Raw genomic sequence first — 19337 nt, forward strand, 5'->3', positions numbered from 1 at the left:
CAAACAGCAGAGCTTTTTTTTTTCTTCTTCTTTTTTTTTTTTAAACTTTCATTGTCCTAAAAAGTACGACTGCATGCAAAGCATTCCCATTCAAAACGATGCAAAAATGAGGTAATAGTTTTTTCATAGCATTTTTGTGTTATTTCTAAATAAATAAATTATGATTCATTCACCCCCACCCGCACCCACCCACGGAAAAAAAACTATACAAAATTAAATACATACCCACAATATCTACAGTTAGTAATAAATTATGATTGTTAAATACTTAAGGCATCTCAATTGACAACACCCTGTGTAAACTATGAAAACTTCATCACAGATGACTCCACTACAGGAGGAGGCAGTGTCAACACTGGCAGTGCACACACACGACACAGGCACGTCCAACTTTTCTGATTCATCATCACTGGGGGCCCCCCCCCTGCCCCCCGAGGCTCAGAGAGACTCAGGGTCAAGTCTTAATTCCCACAGTGCGGCCGTCAGAGACCGGCCCGACACAAAGGATGAAAATAGACAGAAAAGCAAACAGCTGAGAATAAAGGTTGGATTTAACAGCCTGACGGTTTCCCTGCTCGTGTCTGTGTGCACTGCGTGTGTGAGAGAGAGGCTGCCTCCGTTAACGCCACATTCTAAATGTTCTAGCAATACAGCATAGCAACCAGCATAGCAACCACGAGGGGAGGTCTGTCACATAAATACACAAGATCAAAACACAAGCTCTTCTCTCTCTCTCTCTGCTCGAAACACTGCATGAATCTATTTCTAAATATAAACCAACGCAAATGCAATACCAACAAAAGAAAATCAAAAGACTTTTGTTGCTGTAACTATTGTCACATGTGCTTGTTCTTTAGGCAAAAAAGGTCAAAAAAAAAGAAAAAAGAAAAAAAGAAGTGGACCCCATTGTTTGCCACCAAAGGGGACGAACACACGCTACAAGTCAGGGGGGATCCACTACTGACACCGGACTCATTTGTTTGTTAGTGTTGAGAAGATAGTCACAGCTCAGATTAACTAAGTCATGCACAGCCGTCTCTGCCCCCTTTTTTAATACGAAATAATCCCAGCAAAGCTAACAGCCGGAGTTGATGGAGGAAACATGCATTTCAGCTACAGCAACGCTCTGCCACTGGCCCTGCGCCAGGTGAAGGCGCAGGTACGAGAGCGGCTAAATCCTCCTCCCACCTCAGTCTCCAGCTAGTGCATGAATTTATTTTTTTTTTTTTTTCATCCATCCATCCTCCTTTTTTTTTTTATTTGGCTTTGTGTTGTATAAGCACTCCAGTGGCCATGCTCGTGAGTTTACCTGAAACCGTTTCAAACACACTCATGTTTGCCCAGTTTGACCCTGGGAGCCACGTGCTCTGGAGTCACCCACACACACACACACACACACACACACACACACACACACACACACACACACAGAGCAGGGCAGCGCACAGACGTGGACGTGCGCTCCGTGTCACGTTTGAAGCTACACTATGAAGAAAAATCCATTTTGGTACAACACCTTCTAACTACTTTTAAACGTTAAGCACACCACGGCTCAGTCACTGGGCTCAGGGTGTGTGTGTGTGTGTGTGTGTGTGTGTGTGTGTTGGGGCAGTGAATGAGACGACACACACACACACACACACACACACATGCGACACCGGCCCCAAAGGTAAATGTACAAGTGTATTGCAAAATGTCAAAGCTGCATGATCGGATTAAAAACACTCAGCTCGCTGGTGCTTGACCCCCAGGAAGGCGGGGCTGCGACCAGGTTATCACTTGCTGGTTACTGCTACTCTACTACACAAATGATCTTTAGGTAAACATGGCATCAGAGCATTTAGTGTCTGTTAAACTTTCTTATGTGGCAGAATATTAATATTGGTTGTGTTTGAAAAGAGAAAACACCGCATATATACACTATACTGTATGTATGTATGTGTGTGTGTGTGTGTGTGTTAAGTAGCCAGCTCAGTGTGGGGTTGCGTGTTTTCCACTCTCAGAACATCAAGTCATGGCTTTAAGGACATGCTACACAGCCCAAGGCTATTACCTACAGTACAACACTAGAACAGCAACGACACCCCACGTACGACCAGCAAGCTACAAGTAAACCCTGTGTACATGACTGGGAGCGTGTGTGTGTGTGTGTGTGTGTGTGTGTGTGTGTGTGTGTGTGTGTATGCCTTCTGCTTCCAGAGAGATGTGCTTCTATTTAAAGAGACGTCCATTGCGGTCGCCCCTCGTGCAGTAAGTTGTCCGGGCTTGGCTCAATAAAGCGTGAGTCAGAAGGTTGGTGATGTCACGTGAAGTCTGGAGACATTTTGGCAAAGCACCCAACAACAGGAGCGCAGGGGAGGCGGGGCCAGGCGGAGGGGGGTGGTGGTGGGTGGAAGAGAGCAGAAACCACATATGGGTGATTGACAAGCAGGGGAGGAGGAGGAGGAGGAGGAGGATGGGAGGGGGGGCTTGAATCTCATCAGCTGTCAGGGTTCAGCTGTGTCTCGATGTCAACGCGACAGATGGGACACTTCCTGCTGGTGGCCAGCCATTGGTCCACGCAGCCCTGGTGGAAGAGGTGCATGCAGGGTAGTCTCCTGCAGGACGGAGACAGAGACAGAGATACCAGGGTCAGTGTTGACTCACAATGACAAGCATGAGGCTCCCAGTTGCAGGGAGTTAATTTAGTTCCTTCAGGCATGTGGAGAGAGAACTTCGCTGCACCTTTTCACACAGCTCAGACTCCATGTGCCGTAAACTGACTCTCCATTTTAAGTGCATGTGCTGGTCCATGTGCTCACAGTAGAATGGCGCTTTCCCACTACACAGTTCCAGCACGGCACGACTCGGCACATTTTTGTTTTGCTTTTCCATTAGCGATAGCACCTGGTATTTTCCAGTTTGAAAATGAAATGCCCAAACTAATAGTAACTAGTATATCACTGCAATTACAAGCTCTATGTGAATTATCTTGGTCTCGAAATAAAGATAAAACTTGTGCGATTCCACCAGAAGTGTAAGTTTCACTGTAGATACCACTGTGCCAGAGTAAATGCAGATGAGACCCACAATAAACAAAGGATTTTTTTCCCTCGCCCAAAGAAATATTGCATTTTAAAATAAATATCACCTTTAAGAATGTGCATTAGGAGCTTAAAAACTCATGGAAGTCATGTAACAACGTGGGGACATTAAGTGTGATGATGCTGAAGTGAAGCAGAGTGAAATTACGGATGTTTTAGTGAAGAGATGCCTAGTTTGACGGACATTTGCCCTCCAATCAAAACAAGCTAATGGCCGTTTGGAATGACCAAACAGACCAGGAAGAGCCCCCAAAGCATGCTGGGAGGTGTAAGACAACATTTCTGGTTGTATTTCTTGTATATGTGTATCTTTTGGTCGTAGAGTGATATAAATGGTACCGTCTCTACTGTCGGGCAGACATGTTGTTTGTTTTTTTCAACATGACGGCCGAGTTTCGTAGCTTTCTGTGGGTATGCAGCATGTCAATATTGATCAAAGGTAAATGTGCTGTTGATTAACGTGCGTTGCGGTGCGGTTTTTTTTGCCCCCGGTACTGGGGGCTACCAAGAAGATCGAGGTTCCAAGCGAGCTGAGCCGATACTATGCGTCACTGGAATAGTCATCACGTCTCAATGCCGAACAGTAGATTTAAAAATACTGAAGACATGCGTTAGTCTGCAACATTTACCAAGGAAATGTCTTTTGTAATTAGTGACAGCATTGCGGCTGTATTTCAGTTCAGTGACTGAGTCTGTGCAGGAAGTACTGAACAAATCCATGAACAAATATTTTGAATTAACTGATTCTAATGATTCAGTACAAGTCACTAGTCACTAGTATGTGTGTGTCAGTTTCATGCAGCCGTACCATGCAAGGACTGTATATTGGAAAAGTGCCATAATAATAGTTCCCTGACTCACTCTGGTATGGGAGGGCTGAATGGAAGAGTGCTGCGTTTGTTACAATCTGCAGTCTCATCACTAGAGGTCACTAGTTCTTACACACTGGACCTTTAAAGAAATAGTTCATCATCTTTAAAATACAGTGTGTTTATTCACTTCCTGAGAGTAAGACGGGGAGACTGAAGCAGCCGCAGCTACTGTAGGTAGAGCTCAATGACTGATACTGGCTCTTGTTTAATCTGAATAAAAGAAAAAGGAGTCTAACTCTAACTTAAGTGTAAGTGAACTTGAAGTGTTGATGTGAGCGTGACTATTTCTTCTCAGAACAAAGAATCCATCTTTACACTTTGTGTTTCGTGCACATTAAATGAATTATATATTATCAGGTCATTTGTGAGATTAAGGGGCCATGGTGCGGGGGATTACGACACCACTTTGTTAGCTGATCCTCCTCTACAGCAGACACTCAGTAATCATTTTGCTTTTAACGTTTTACTCGACGCTTCCAAAAGATCTCTTAATGGAAAATGCTATTTTAGTGACAGTGAGTGTGAGGTTGTGAAGTATTTCTGACCTGACGTCCTCTGCGTCCTCCAGCATAGACAGACAGATGGTACATTTCTCATCCACATCCGTTTCCTCCTCCTCGCCAATCTTTAGCTGCAATGGCTTTCTCTGTGAACAGGTCACATCATAGGAAGACAACAAAGGCAGGGTCACAATGGGAAAAAACATTTGAAACAATGGTTTCTGTATAATCACTGACGTCTTCATGCCGTACCTTCTTGTACTTGTGTGGAAAGGTGAATCTCTCTATGGTCGTCTGAACGGCTCCTCTACTGACGCTCCCCAACCGGTCCTCCAGCTGCAACAGCTCCTGGAGGAAAAGGAAAGAGAGAGAAGGAAAACACATACAGAGCTAATTAACTGGACCTTTGAACCTCAAACGCTATCCAGTATACTCACAAAGCACTTTAAGTGTCCGTTGTCCACCTTGTCCAAAAATGGACAAGGTGTTCCAGTCTGAAAAGTGAAACTCAAGAAATGTTTATGGAGATATTTTTACCTCGTAACTCTCTCGCACAGCAGTGGCGTGCCTTGAAGGATTCAGACTCTGCAGGGCCAACAGGTGCAGCTGGGGGTACGGGTAGTTTCTGATTTCATGCACAACCTACAGAAAGAAAACTCTTCATCATTTTCCTGCAACTTCCAGATCGAGATGTCAATTGACTGAGGAAAAACAAATAAAAAATAAGCTTCAGGTTGCCTACAATGATTGGATATAGCTCGATAAACCTTGACTTATTCTGTAAAGCTGGGGTAGTCGGAGCACTTTCAAAGCTTGGCTCCATAACTTGAGCGCCGTCAGATAAATGCATTGACTGTTGCTGTTTTGCTGCTGTCAAACTCTGGTCTTTTACAAACATCTGTGTATGTTTTTCTCTTTTTCTTGCATTTGTGTCTTTTCTTTATTATGTGGCCCTTGAGTCTGGCAACAAACATAAAATATAAAATATAATTTGACTTGGTAGTGAAGTCAAACAGGATAGAACAGTGTGTGTATTTAAACATACCACTTGTGTGGAGGATGTGTTCCTGGGGAAGTGGTGCATCCGAGGGGAGGCTAAGTAATGCTGATAGTGATGTGGAAGCTGCTGGAGCTGGTACTGGTGGTGAGGGAGGCCGGCGTCAACGCTGAGATCCCTGCAGGCAAACGGACAGGTGACTAAATCTACATCGCCACTCTTGCCAGGCAATGTGACAGACACACAGATGGGCGCAGAGATGAAAGGACAGAGGTAATTGACTCTCATTAAAGTCCAACGGGGGACTCACCAGTCAGTGCCCTCGGCCAGGTACCGCGGCGGCTGCTGCTGCGCCATTGGCTGTGGAACGTGGAGCGGCGGCGAGTACTCATAGCCGGGACGCAGTCTGTGGGGGTTGAGGGGAATACGCTCCTGGGTTCTTCTGCAATGAGATCATTAGTTTGACTTTGTTTCATGGACATACAGTGACAACTGTGACATTTTCTGGTTTTCTCCATGAATTTGGACCCATTTACAAGTGAGACCTGGCCAAGGAGGCAGCAGTACAGTTACAGTAGAAGTCAGAACACACATGTAGATAAACAACATCAGACAACCTGGACTCGTTCAAGTCAGACTGTCAATTGTTTCAAGTATTAAAATTAAATTAAACGAGTCATTTATCAGTCCCGCAGGGAAAATTTCTTCTCTGCATCCTCCACTAGAAACCTTCCTAGAAATAGGAGCAGTGGGTAGCCACTGAGCAGCACCCGGGGAGCAATGTGGGTTGGGTACCCTAGCCCTTTTTTGACCTGGTGTGGACTCAAACCGGCAACCCTCCGGTTACAAGCCTAGTCCCCATTCCACTTATCCCATGGGCTGCCCTATAAGGTGTCAAACAAACCCCAAAGGTTTTCCCAGTTCAGGTAGAACTTTAGGAACGATAAATCACAAAATGTGCAAAAAATGAAGGTTCAACGTCCATGTTGGCAACAATAACTTTAAATAAGCTCTTCTAGTAGCTTCACACTGTTCAGGAGGAATTCTTCCTTCAGCTCAGCTATGATTTTAGGATGTCTGGTGTCTGTCGGGTCCACATCAAAAGGTGGGTATTCTTTGGGTGAAGCCATTCTGAAGTAAATTTGTTGTCTTTGTTATTTATTGTGACTTTGATGGAAAACATTTTATGACAGAAAACCCCAAAGGACTCATATACTTTTTGTTATATGGACGTAGCTGTGGTTTTACCTGGAGTGTGGGAGGATCCGGCGGTGCTGCGCTTCGATAAGCTGCTGCTGGATGAGGTATTGCTGGTGTAAGGCCTGAGGTAGGAATGGAGGCCCCGGCACATCCTGGAACTGGGGGGGTGCAGGCAGGGCAGTGAGAGGTGGGTGGTGTGCCGGGGGCAGGTGGGTGGACAGGCCTGTCTGAGGAGACTGGCTGCTGTGTCCTAGAGGGAACTCAGCTGAGAGTGGTGCCTGGGGAGCACCCAGGTGAAAGTGTCGGCAGGAGGTAGCATGGCTATTGTGATGCCTGCTGAAGTGTGCTCCTGTGGGTTATAAATTTGACCGATCAGAAATGAACTCCAAGCAAACGGACACCACACGCAGACCCAGACAAAACCAACGAATAGAACATGTAAATGTGAATGAGACGCACTATTTCTTACAAAGATGGTACACTTAAAAACATATAAATACAGACAGCACATAAAAATAGGACAGTCCTGACTTAGGAGGAGACCAAGACAAAGGAGACAATACAACAGATGGAAGACACACACACACACCCAGTGAAACCCTGAGATCTAAACCCACAGACAGATTGCAGCCAGTGGCCTGCCTGTCTGTGTGCCATAATTTAGCCAGCAGGGGGAATAGATCTTCACTAACAGCCCAGGGTGTTTCAGAGATCTACAGCACCGAAGGTCGTCTGCAGTCTGTCATCGCTTTCAAAGATTTAGATGCTTTATTGAGTCTGCGGTTTGGAGATACATTTAAATGTGCACTATATTTTTCATTATTTGTATGACGTGATAGTTGTCATGCACCACAGCAAGAGAAGTGGGCTCAAAAAAATATTATCTGCTTCCATTTCTACCCTCCCCCACCCTTCCTATCTGAGGTGCAGGCAACATGAGATTGTGGGGAATTTAAAATGAATCTCCTCTGTATCGACCTGCACTAAACAATCGATATAAATTACTCTGGGCTTCTAGAAAGGAGGCTTGGAAGGAAGGTGAAGTGGGCACAATTATTTAATAATTCAACTTCCCATTACAGTTTAACAATTTACTAGGTTTCTGGACCAGGATGTAGACAACAGGGGGTGGAAGATGGACTGTACCATGTGTGTGTGTGTGTATTAAAATATCAGAGTCATGAGCCTTTAAATGATCTAGAATTACATTCAGTCCCTTCAGCTTTTAGTTGTTGTTTTTTTTGCAATTTGAAAGCTGTAACCTGTAATCATTTCAGACCAAATAATCCTTTGTCACAGCAGCCATTTTGAAATAAAACAGTAGGTAAACATGTGCTGCAAATGAGCCTTCATTAATGAGATTAGTAACACGTGTTAACCTTCTGTTCCATGTAAAAATAATAATGGAAAAATTCAAATAATCATCTCTTTTTTTTTCTCCAGTTTTACCACAAAAGCCCACATCTCTTAGATACCCGATGATTATCTATTTACATATTTGTTGTTTATGGGAATAATACCATTGGTAAGTTTGTCTATTTTCTTGATTATTGGTGAAAGATAGTCAGCAGCTTGTTGGCTTAGCTCAGCATTAAGGCCACGTCCAGACACGAAAGGTAAATTATCTTTTTCTTGTGGGTTTCTTGCTGGGTTCTTTGTGTGCTATACAAGCACCAGTGAAATATGAAATATTTTTTTATTTAATTCATACTAAACCTTGTTGTTTTATGATGATTTTGCAGTGAAACTGCTCTTTTTTTTCCAAATTCTGTGATCTTCTAAAATAGCTGACTGGTCAGAGCAAGACTATGCTGTTTCATCACCTCTGTTTGTACAAAGCTGTGCATCACTTTTGCATTAAGCCTGTGACCCGGTGACTCAAAAAATCTGTGTGAAGTTGCGAGTAAATGTCAAATTATTTGTCTCTTGTCTCCTCCACAGCATCAGCTGCTCATATCAATATTTGACATTATCGTGGGACGGCTCAGCAGCTCTGATGTTGTTGCTCTAACGTCTCACCGCTGCGTCTTTGACTCACAGAAACCCACAGAAATGCAGACTGAATGGTGCAGAGCAAACCTCCACCCATCCACACGCATGCTCTCACACACTCTCATCCCCCCTCTCTCCTCACCCCCGAGCTGCTGCACTGGCAGCCCCTCCCCCACGGTGTGGCTGCAGCATGGTGTCCCTTGAATGAGTGACAGCCCGTAAGCACCGCCCACCAGCGACTGCAGCAGTCTGACATTAGATCTGTCTCTCCCTCCCTTCCTCCCTCCCTCACCCCCCTCCTGCTGCCATCACTGCAGCTTTACACTCACAACTCCTCCCTCCAACATAATCCTGTCCTCTTCCTACTCCAGCGCTCTTCTGTCATGTAACACTCAGGAGTCATTCAGTGAAATCCATCAACATACCAGCAGATATCGCTGAATAACACGCACACAATTACACAGAATGTGGGACTAAGGCAGTGGTTCTCTATTATTTTCTTTCATGGCCCCCCAGAGGACAGAAATGTTTTCACGCCCCCCCCCCCCCCCCCCAATTGAAATACTATTGAGAACCTGATCATTTTTATTTATTTATTTATTTATCGGTATAACCCACAGTATGAGTTTTCCTGGCCTGCCTCTCAACCCCCCCCCCCCCCGCCCGCCATTTGAGAAGTACTGGACTAAGGAGAGATATCTACCACTGTGTCTATGCACTGCTGTCTGTATGCAGAAATGGCTCATGCTTGAAATCTGCTCAGTGACCTTATTCCTGTACAATAGGTCAAATAAGGTCAGAATGGAAGACAGCAGCATAATGTTAATAAAGTCTGTGACTGAGCAGCTACTGTGTGCATGACAGCTGGTGAGTTATTTCAAAGAATCGCTGTTGTCAGTGGCAAAAACTTGCAGCGCACACAAGGCTACTTCTCGGCCACACCTTATGTACACACAGAAATAACTTGGGACTATTTCAGACGTTGCGAACAGATGTAAAAAGGCTCAAGTGGCTAGAGTGGGTCAGCAAAGGAGTCCCATGACCAACACTCCTTAAAATGCTCGATTTAAAATGTGACACAAACTACTCGAACTTTACGACAACAGAGCCTCTGCTTTAAGTAACGAGCAACTTCTCAAGCATGCAAGGGCTTTTTAATGCATCGATTATAGTGGGAAAACTCCCAGTGCCAGATAAAACAAACAGAACCTGTAAAACCAATTATGAGCCTAGGATATTCTCATTTAATGTCAGACTCCCTGCAATTCAATTATGACCCTTACCTGCATTTGTATTGTAATGAGTCACATTATATGGCAATCATCGTCAATTTTGATTTTGCATTGTCCTTTCTGGGACTTAAGGGTTTGTTTATATGTTTCGACGTCTGTGTGCACGAATAACAAGAACAGAAGTGGATGAAAGAGCCCAGTTATTTAAACATCACACAGACACACAGAGATAAGGCTTCACACATGAAAGAGTCACATTTCAGCAGTTGAACCAAACTGATTTCTCAGTATGCGTCACGTTTGAAGATTCTCGTGAGGGAAATCTGCTCGTTTAACTTTCAGGTGGGGAGTCGGATGAGTGATGTCTGAAAATGTTGACGACTACATTTATTTTAACAGAAATTCTGGAGACGGGTGTAGAAATGCCAGCTGGCCGTGCTCTTCCAAACGGTAACAAAATCAACCAACTAGCATTTCTCGACATCACTTATAGACAGGTTAGGTCTCTTTTGTATATAAAGACGCAAATAATACGTGCAAAAAGGAAACGTTTGGTGACTGAAGCTACGCTAACTTATTGGAGCTTCACAGTTTGACTACTTGGCGAGAAAGTGAATAAGCAGATTTCAAAAGATTATTAACTATTCCTTTAACACCATATAGGACAGAACTGCACAACATACAGAAGGATGTAGCCCATCATTTATAATAAAAGGAAGTGAGAAAGACTTCCAAGGTCTTTTGATTTGAGATACCAGACAGTCAAAACCTACCAAAAGGTAGGGTCAGAGATCATTTTCTGGAGCATTTTTTTTCCTGTATTGCTTAAAATCCTCTGCACAACCAATTAATTAATGCATTGTCAAAAAAATGAAAAATGCCGGTCAACTGGGGAACGGACAGGCCTTTAAACACACCAGCCAATCATATTAAATGGCCCCGAACAAATTAACTGGATCGTGATGCAAACTGCCAACTGTCGCCGTGCACGAACTGTACCCCTCTTCGTGCACTGACGTCAAGCTTATGCTAGCTTGCTAAATCCAACGAGACCGTTGCAGTAACGTTATGGGGAAAAAAAAAAAAAAGGTGCCAAAAAAAGGTGTTGGTTGTAAACTTAAAAGACGTTTTTTGGGAAAGCTACTGCCAAGAAAAAGGCTGTCGCAGAGCGATCCAAGACCAGAGTGAACATCGGTGCTGCGTACGGTGGCGACAGAATGGGCTGCAAAATGTCGTTTTTCCATCATCGTGTTGTCAATTGAACAAGTATCCAAAAAAACTTAAAAAAAACAAAATACCGAAAGTTACCGATGCTGCGCAGTGCTCATGAATCGGTGTTCGTTGCGCGTTCCTGTGCTCTGGAGGCGGAGATTCAGAGGGAAGTCTGAAGAAAGGGGCTTGGACTTTTTTAATTCAAAGTTTTTCGAAGATCTCCAATCCTACCTTTAAATTGTTTGACATAATCGTGAATTGGGAAGAATCATTTGTCATGATATGTATACCATGGAATATAACCCTTTAATATGTCTGTTTCCATATATTATTTAGGCAATGCTATGAATTAGGTCAACAAGTAACTTAATTGTTTTTTTTCAATACTCTACTTTCAAGTTTTATTTTTCATTTACCTTTTATTTCTCAGTTTTTCAAGAAAATAATTACCATTCATTTCAAAGTCCTTTTTGTGAGTTTTGTCCAAAATAGTTCCAATGTTAAGTCGACACCAATAAACACCAATGAGTGACACTGAGTTGCATTTTTTAAAGAACCATGTATGGAAAAGGAGGGAATGACAGAATGTTACATTATAAACATTCTAGAACATTTGGTTGTCCCAACTCTATAAACTATGCAGAGCAACAATGTGAAGAAACTCTGTCAATGACAGCCAAGAAATGAGAGCACATATAGAGTGAGGGGACTGTCTCAGTGACAGCAGTGTGGAGGGAGGAAGGGAGGAACACATGGAAATCAGCAAAAAGCACACTGAAGGTTAGGAAGAAAACTACAGTCTTTATTGGAAAATATTAGTATGTGTGGCACTGTGTGATAATAGTAATAATAAGAGTAACAGGTACTGTATAACTATAATTATACCATGCAAATAAAGACCAAAGGCAAGGCCCGACCATGCTCTCTGTAGGGTTAACAGAACAGAAGCAGCATCCAATGAGTAGATGTGTATGCTTACGGCACAATTCAGTACAGCAGGGACATCTCTAAACAAAGATTACATTGGAATCTGCTGTTCAATGTGGAAAAACAAAAGTATAAAATGACCATGCATTAGGATCTAATACAAGAACATAAGGTAGAAAAAACCACAACCAAAGAATAAAAAGACATTTTGATTCTAAAAGGAGATCTACAGCAGTGCAGGATATACACATCCCTGTAAAATGGATAGCATTCTGGAAGTGTCAAAAGAAAAGACTTTAAGAAAGGGGCTCAGATTTTCAAAATGGCAAGACAAGTTAGGCCAGAGTCTTGCCAATTTATTATAACTGACAAAGTCAATTTAGCTCGCAGGATCAAAGGCTTTCACACATGGATGGGACTGTGACCAGTCGTTTGGATGCCACTATAGCAGGTGCAGTGAACCAAATTATTGTGATTTTAGTACTGTAAGTGTAGGCCAATTGCTGAATGTTAGCACAAAATGATAATTGGTTATTTGAGAGAAGGTGATCATAGACAGGTGTCATTGATGACAAAAGCTGGTACAATGCACCTTAACAAATAGGGGATGGACACAACATCCAATGACTTTGATCGAGCCTCACTCTAATAAATTTAGAAAGGAGAATGAAAAAGTATCCACTTTACAGAAATTTACAGCAGAATGTATTCTATCCACACTGAATGGGAGAAACACAATGACAGTCTGTAGTCAAATCTAATGCTACAATGGGTTATTCACTAAAGAGCAACATGACAGTTTAAATTAAGACAAACTGTTGGCTACAGAAGGTGTTATTCTTTAGTCTGTTACACAGAAGGATACGGTATGAGTGGGAACTCGATTTTAATGCCAATGTCGTCTTCGGATGGAAAGAGGAAATGAGGAAGAAGGGGTTCACAATACAGCTAGATGCAGAGAACAGGCAGAGGCTACGGCAGACAGCAGCAGATGATCGTTAGCTACACAATGGAGGGGGACAAAGGTCTGAGAAATGCGGAATGTAGAGCCAGCCTCGATACTATGGAACAGGAAAAAAGAACACAAATAAAAGCACAATGAAATCATTGGTGCTACTGCATGTAGTTTTAACAATGCAAAGTGTTATTAACACTACTATTATTATTACATAATCAACACAGATAGCCTGCTGCAGTGGAGGATGATATTGATGTTATTATGCCAAATTGGACGACTGTGATTATTCGCCTTTCTGCTGTGATGATTCTCAACCGCAGCTTTTATTGGTCACTTTCAGACACTTTCTTAACGTTTAAGGCAAAATGCCACCATATGTAAATATTCCATTTGCAACCCAATAATGTGATCTAGCACCTTTTCACTACCGGTCTGAATTGGAAGATGTGTTAATTGATTATTAGTCATTAAAAAGCGTCAACTGACCACAAACAACAACAACACTGGATGCCAGTTGCACACAAAGGGGCAGACAACCCCTTGTCATATTGTCAGCTGCTTGCATGGCCAAATTCAAGACAGATCCAGACGAGGGCTAAAACAAATCATTATTTTCATCACAGATTAATCAACTGCTTATAATCACCATTAATTGATTAGTTGCTTTGTCCATTAAAAAAAAGCAGAAAACGGGTGAAATGACGATTAGTGTTCCCCAAACCTCAGAATAATGACGTCTTCAAGTGTTTGTTTTTTTCTACACATGAGACAGACATTTTCAGTTTACTGTCATAGAAGAGCAAAGAAACCAGAGACTATTCACAATTGAGGACCTGAAATCTTAATAACGCATCGTCAAACGATTAATCGATTGTCAAAATAGACAAGGATTTATTTCGTAACCTATCCGTAATGGATTAATTGGTGTAGTCCTAATCGCGATACGGTTGTGGACATAATTAGCAGTAAACAGCGAGCAGCGAGTAAATGTATCCGTGTCTCGCTGTCGGTTATTGTCTCGAGCTAACGAGCTGCACGTAAACACAGCAGCGCTGAGGCAGCGCGAGCAGCTGAGGATGAAAAGAACAAGCGGGGCTGCCATTTGACAGCTGCGGTCATTTGAACAGGCCCCGAAGCTTCCGAACACAAATACACTCACTGCTCCTGTGAGATTAAATGTCTCGAGACACGCTGCTTTTAAACCGCCGCTTTTACACGACGCTACCGTTATTAGCAACGCGGCTAATGTTATTTGTCGCGTAGCTAGCAGGTGTCACGTCTGTTTACATCATTTGAGGACATTAAAGAAAAAAATGAAGAGACGAGGAGACATTTTTGAAGGGGTTAGAATACAAAAAAGGAGAGAAAACATACATACGGCTAGTCATACCTCTATTTCTAACCGAGCCGAAGACGGGGAGAACCAGATATCCGACATGTACTAACACCATCCTGGGTCCTTCTTTGTTGTGTGGGCAGCCAGCGAGACAGATGGTCCATGGAAATGATCCCCCTCCAGTGCTGGGCACATTCAAACACACAGGCTGCACTGCTGACACACGCACAGCCGCACAGCCAATCACTGCAACGCTGCGAGCTGGAGCCTGCGGCTTTAGCACCCACCTCAGCCAATAGGAGTAGCGCGGGGCGGGGCCGTGTGAATGTCTGCAGCTATTCCCGCCCCCTACCCTCCATGACTGAATCCAGTAGCACATAGATGTTAGCGTCTGGTTTCTCCCTAAAGAAAAACGTCATCATTGGATTTCATTCATTATTTAGCCTGTATGTATGAGAATCAAGAGTTGAATGAAAATAAATTAAATCTGTCTCAATTCTAGTAAATCTGGAGGTAATGTTAGAACATTTGGTTTTAATTAAATATTTCATCTAACCAAGGTGAAGATCACATCTGCAGTGCATGACTTTTGCAAAAGCAATTTTGCTGTTTCCTCTCTCCAAGTGACCTGAACTCTGAATACCACTATACTGAGAAACACACACAGAGAGAAAGAGAGAGTTCTGTGGAGTTGATTTTGAGAATTTTTGTGAATTTATATTGAAATGCTACCTCTGGGGACATTAGAACTGATCTTACACTAGGCTTTGTATTCCAGTTAGAGATGCACAATATTATTGACATTATTTAAAATGTATTATCGGATATCGGCAAACACACCAAGACCTATCAAGCCGATATGACAAATGATTACAACAGTAGCTAAATAGGCTGCTACCTCCTTGACTTCCATGCTGGTGTCCTCTATTTACTTTATTATTTGCTCAATGAAGAAAATGTATATCTACATCTGCTGCGACATGAGTATGCAAGAGATTATGTTCATTACACTACATAAGAGACTAAATTACCTCTGTAGTTGGGCACATGGCACTGGACTTCTGTTCTTGAAGACCTGAGGACTCCCACACCAAAATTAGAACTGAAGAAGCCTTTTGGAGGAGAGGTCCAGTTGCCTTTGTATATGTATATATCGGTATCGGGTATTGGCCTAATCACTCCCGTTATATTGGCATATCGGATATCGGCAAAAAGTCCAATATCGTGCATCCCTAATTCCAGTAGTATTGTATTCCAGTCTGTTACTGGTTAAAATCACTGGATCGAATATCACAAAAAAGAGGGAAAATCTGATAATGTGCAAAACTACTGTCATCTGTCTTTATTATTTACTATAGTTAAACACAAGATGTGAAGTTTTTCACATCGTGTGCTTTATTATAAAGTATAATAGTGAACAAGAGAAAGATAATAAGGTGTGTGAATGTGCTTTGGGTGATGTTTAAGGAAATTACCCACACACTTAGAAACAGAAACAGTAGCATACAGTTTCTTGTAATGATATGATGCATTCTCATACCTGTGGATCTGATAAGGCTGGAGCTGTGGATTACACTGGGTCAACAAACTATATGTACTAATGTTTTTGTTTTTTTTTGTAACTGCAGACATTTTGGCTCAGGTGAATATGATGACGTTTACATTGACAGCAATATTCTGATGTGGACAGGTATGTCTTAATCAGATTATCAGAGTTTCCTCAGTGTAATGTTTGCTTTGCTCTATAAGATGAAAATGATATTCTATTTGTGATTCCATCCACTGTCTATCGCTTCAATCCTCCACATGTGGGTCGCGGGTCACTGGAGCCAATCCCAGCTGACACAGGGCAAAAGGCGTGGCACACCCTGGTCAGGTCACCAGGGCCAACACACAGAAACAAACGACCATTAAGCCTCACATTCACACCTACAAGCAATTTGGAGTGTTCAATTAACCTCTAGATGTGTCTGGACTGTGGGAGGAAACCAGAGCATTGAGGCACTTGATCCAACTGGGTTGTGAACCTGGACTCAATTAACCTAATCAGAATGATGCATAAGGTCAATACTCCGATCACTGGTGTCCATGTAAACATAGTGACAACACTGACACAACACTTCAATGAATGCTGATGATGTGGGTACTGACTCATTGGGTGTCTGACAGCTGATGGGTTGAGCTGAGTCACACTTTAAAACACTTTTTAGTTTCTTTCCTGTTATTTCCTGTAACAGCTTCCTGTAAGTATCTACTCTGCAGAGACCACACTGATAGAACTTCAGTATCAGGTGAAAATAAGTGATATGGGATGTCAGTGGTGTTCATGGCTTTTAAACTACAGAACAACAGTTGAGTTTGCTTGAAAGGTTGGGTATTTATAATCAGTAATAGTCCACTATTCTGTATTTATAGTTCAGAATGTTCTCCATCGTCTCCATCATCTCCATCAATAAACACTGGCACAAAGTTCAGTAATTTTTCAACTCACAAAATGTCACTGTCTTCACTTTGTAGACGTCTGATCTAATTAGTGAGAATTGGCAGATCATTTTTGTACGAGTGATTGCAACACTGACTCATCAGACTTGCACAGAACTACCGAAAGGATCTTACAAGCTTCACACTAAACATGTGTGACTTCTTGCGTTCACTTGTACACATGAGAAAATACTCAGTTGTCTGTCTGTAATAAGAACCTTTAAGGACAAATTCAATTATAGTTGATTCAGTGGATTATTTGACAGTCATCAGGTAAATGCAGCAGCATAATCTGTTCTGCATAGATCGCTAAGGATATTTATTCCCATTCATAACTCCTCTGAAATATAACTGCCTCTTATACATATGATGTATCATTTGATTGTACATCAGCTATACTGAATACTGTCTTGGATTCTGAAAGGCTCTCAGCCTTCAGTGTTCAGCCTGAGGGTTGAAGGAACAGATGGGCATGGGAGGCTGCGGGGGTCACAAAACTCTTAGTCCCATATGTCCTTGCCTTCCAGTTCCCACCATCTAATACTTTAAGCCTGCTGTGCCACACAAAGAGCCTTTTATAATAGTTTACTATCAGCGCAGGTCAAACTACTGCAATCAGTTTCCTTTATCCTGAAAATAACAGACGTTTGATCTTTACTTTTCTCAAACGAGCACCTACACGACAATAAAGAGTATAGGGTATAGGGATTTTAGATCAATGTAATTCCCTTACCTTCTATTTAAAACCTTTCAATACATTTTTTTTTTGGTTTAAACAGTCGCTTTCATGATCAATTGATTTACATTTTTGGTTCCGTAATCTAAAATGTCAAATCAGGAAAACTGCCCACAACTCTACTTAGAATGCGGGTTTTTTCTGTAAGAAGAGGTAAGAAAAACAAGAAATAATCTCCGTAATTCTAACTTCATTGAGCAGAGACTCAAAGTAACATCTCATGTAATGTTCACTGGTAATTAGAAGTTGTTCCATGCTTTCTTTTTGTTGCTTTAAGCCCTCTGGTGGTGGTTGGCGTAGTCATTAACAAGCGGACCGTCATTCTGAATAAACTCGCATTTTACAGCACACTTTTACTACACTAGACTTAAGGGACATCTGCAGGGAGGAAGGATTCTCTTTTCTGTCCGTGAGCTCGCACATTCACTGCTCTGTGAGGCCGTCACACCACTGCCCTGTAAAAATTAGCATACAGCTGATGTTCTGTCTCCAGGGTGAAAAGAGTTGGCTGAAGGGCTTCTTTGGTTTGAGGAAAAGGGCCCCGCAGACTGCATTGCTCCACTCCCTCATTGTCCTCCTCATGTGAACTCCATATGTCCCCCTAGTGGCAGGTGTCACGGTGTGACCTCTGACCCTGCATGCAACTTTGGTGGGTGAGGGTGAAGTTGCATTGTTCACAGCAAGTTTTATAGTCTAGACTGTTTAGCCACAAGATAAAAAAGACACACGCGCACACACACTGAGATGTCTGATTAAGTGTTGTACTTAAGACAAGTATTGTTCTCACTCACAGAGAGCGGTCAACTTTTCAATGGTTCAGTGTGTTGTAATATTAGTATATAATCGCTTTAAAATAGCAACTGTTTGGTTTCTCAATATTTAGAATAAGCTTTTTAAATGTACTTTAAGCAAGGGTTTGCTTTACAGAGGCCACCATCTTGAAGCAGCCTGGACTGACACACCTTTTGCAGCATAAGCTTGTTATGGAAACAAAGAAAGAACAACTCCTGAAACCTGATACATGAAACACTGAAAGCCTGTCTCACACTAGAGGGTAATTGGCCAGATTTTGATCCTGATTTGGCCCTTCTGACAATAGTGGGAGCCTTTTTTAGGCTGATTTGAACAGAATATCCTGTAGTGTAAGCAATTTACATCAGGGACTTCTCGATTTCCTTTCTCATGATGAAAATATTGGTTACAAAGTTCATCGTGTCTGTGGTCTGCCGCATTTTTTAAAATTAAGTCAGGGGCAAGCATAAAGAAAAATGAGAAAAAGCACAATTAAGGAGTAGAGACAGTCATAAAAGAGTGTTTGAATTCTTTGTGGTATCCGAAGGCCACTGTGGTTCTTTGACCAGTGTTGGGTAGTACCGCGTTACGTAACGCCGTTACTTTATTCAGTAACTAATAATGTAATGCGTTGGTTTTTTTTAAATTCAGTAACTCCGTTTCCGTTACCAAACGCTGCGTCACTCCGTTCCTTTTAGTGAGGTTTTACAACGGCACAGTTCCCATAACATTTTAGCGATCAATAAAGTTTAATTGAATTGAAAAACAAAGCACTTGTCGCCCTCTAGCGTCCCACACGTAATCGAACACGCGCCATGAAGAGGACTGGACAGGTCAGGGCACTGCATGATGGCGAGCGAAAAGGGGGAGATACGTTTCTCCTCATGGAGAGACAAACAACAACATTTCGGTAACTTGTAGACTGTGTCCCGGTTCAAAAACACTTTCTACGGCGATCAACCGCTACAGCAATCTGCTGAAGCACCCGGAGAAGCGGCATGCTTCGACATAGTTAGCAG

General features: G+C 42.4%; 1 protein-coding gene across 6 annotated transcripts; it reads right to left on the reverse strand.

Annotated features, from left to right (window-relative positions):
* Positions 1–181: 181 nt before the first annotated feature.
* ark2ca (arkadia (RNF111) C-terminal like ring finger ubiquitin ligase 2Ca) lies at positions 182–14562 on the reverse strand. Of its 6 annotated transcripts, none has more exons than XM_058616945.1 (9): positions 14364–14497; positions 11539–13076; positions 6701–7001; positions 5763–5894; positions 5501–5630; positions 4993–5097; positions 4708–4803; positions 4501–4601; positions 182–2597 (listed from the first exon to the last, which is right to left on the reverse strand). In XM_058616945.1, the coding sequence occupies exons 2-9, from the start codon at positions 11543–11545 to the stop codon at positions 2480–2482; spliced, it is 990 nt and encodes a 329-aa protein (XP_058472928.1). In that variant the 5' UTR covers positions 11546–13076; positions 14364–14497; the 3' UTR covers positions 182–2479. The 6 variants fall into 6 exon arrangements, with proteins under 6 accessions (XP_058472928.1, XP_058472929.1, XP_058472930.1 ...); XM_058616946.1 differs by having other exon boundaries at positions 14352–14428; XM_058616947.1 differs by lacking the exon at positions 11539–13076 and having other exon boundaries at positions 14352–14562.
* Between the last annotated feature and the right edge of the window lie 4775 nt (positions 14563–19337).

The sequence above is a fragment of the Solea solea genome, chromosome 19 (genome assembly GCF_958295425.1).
Source record: "Solea solea chromosome 19, fSolSol10.1, whole genome shotgun sequence".
In the NCBI taxonomy this organism is placed as follows: domain Eukaryota; kingdom Metazoa; phylum Chordata; class Actinopteri; order Pleuronectiformes; family Soleidae; genus Solea; species Solea solea.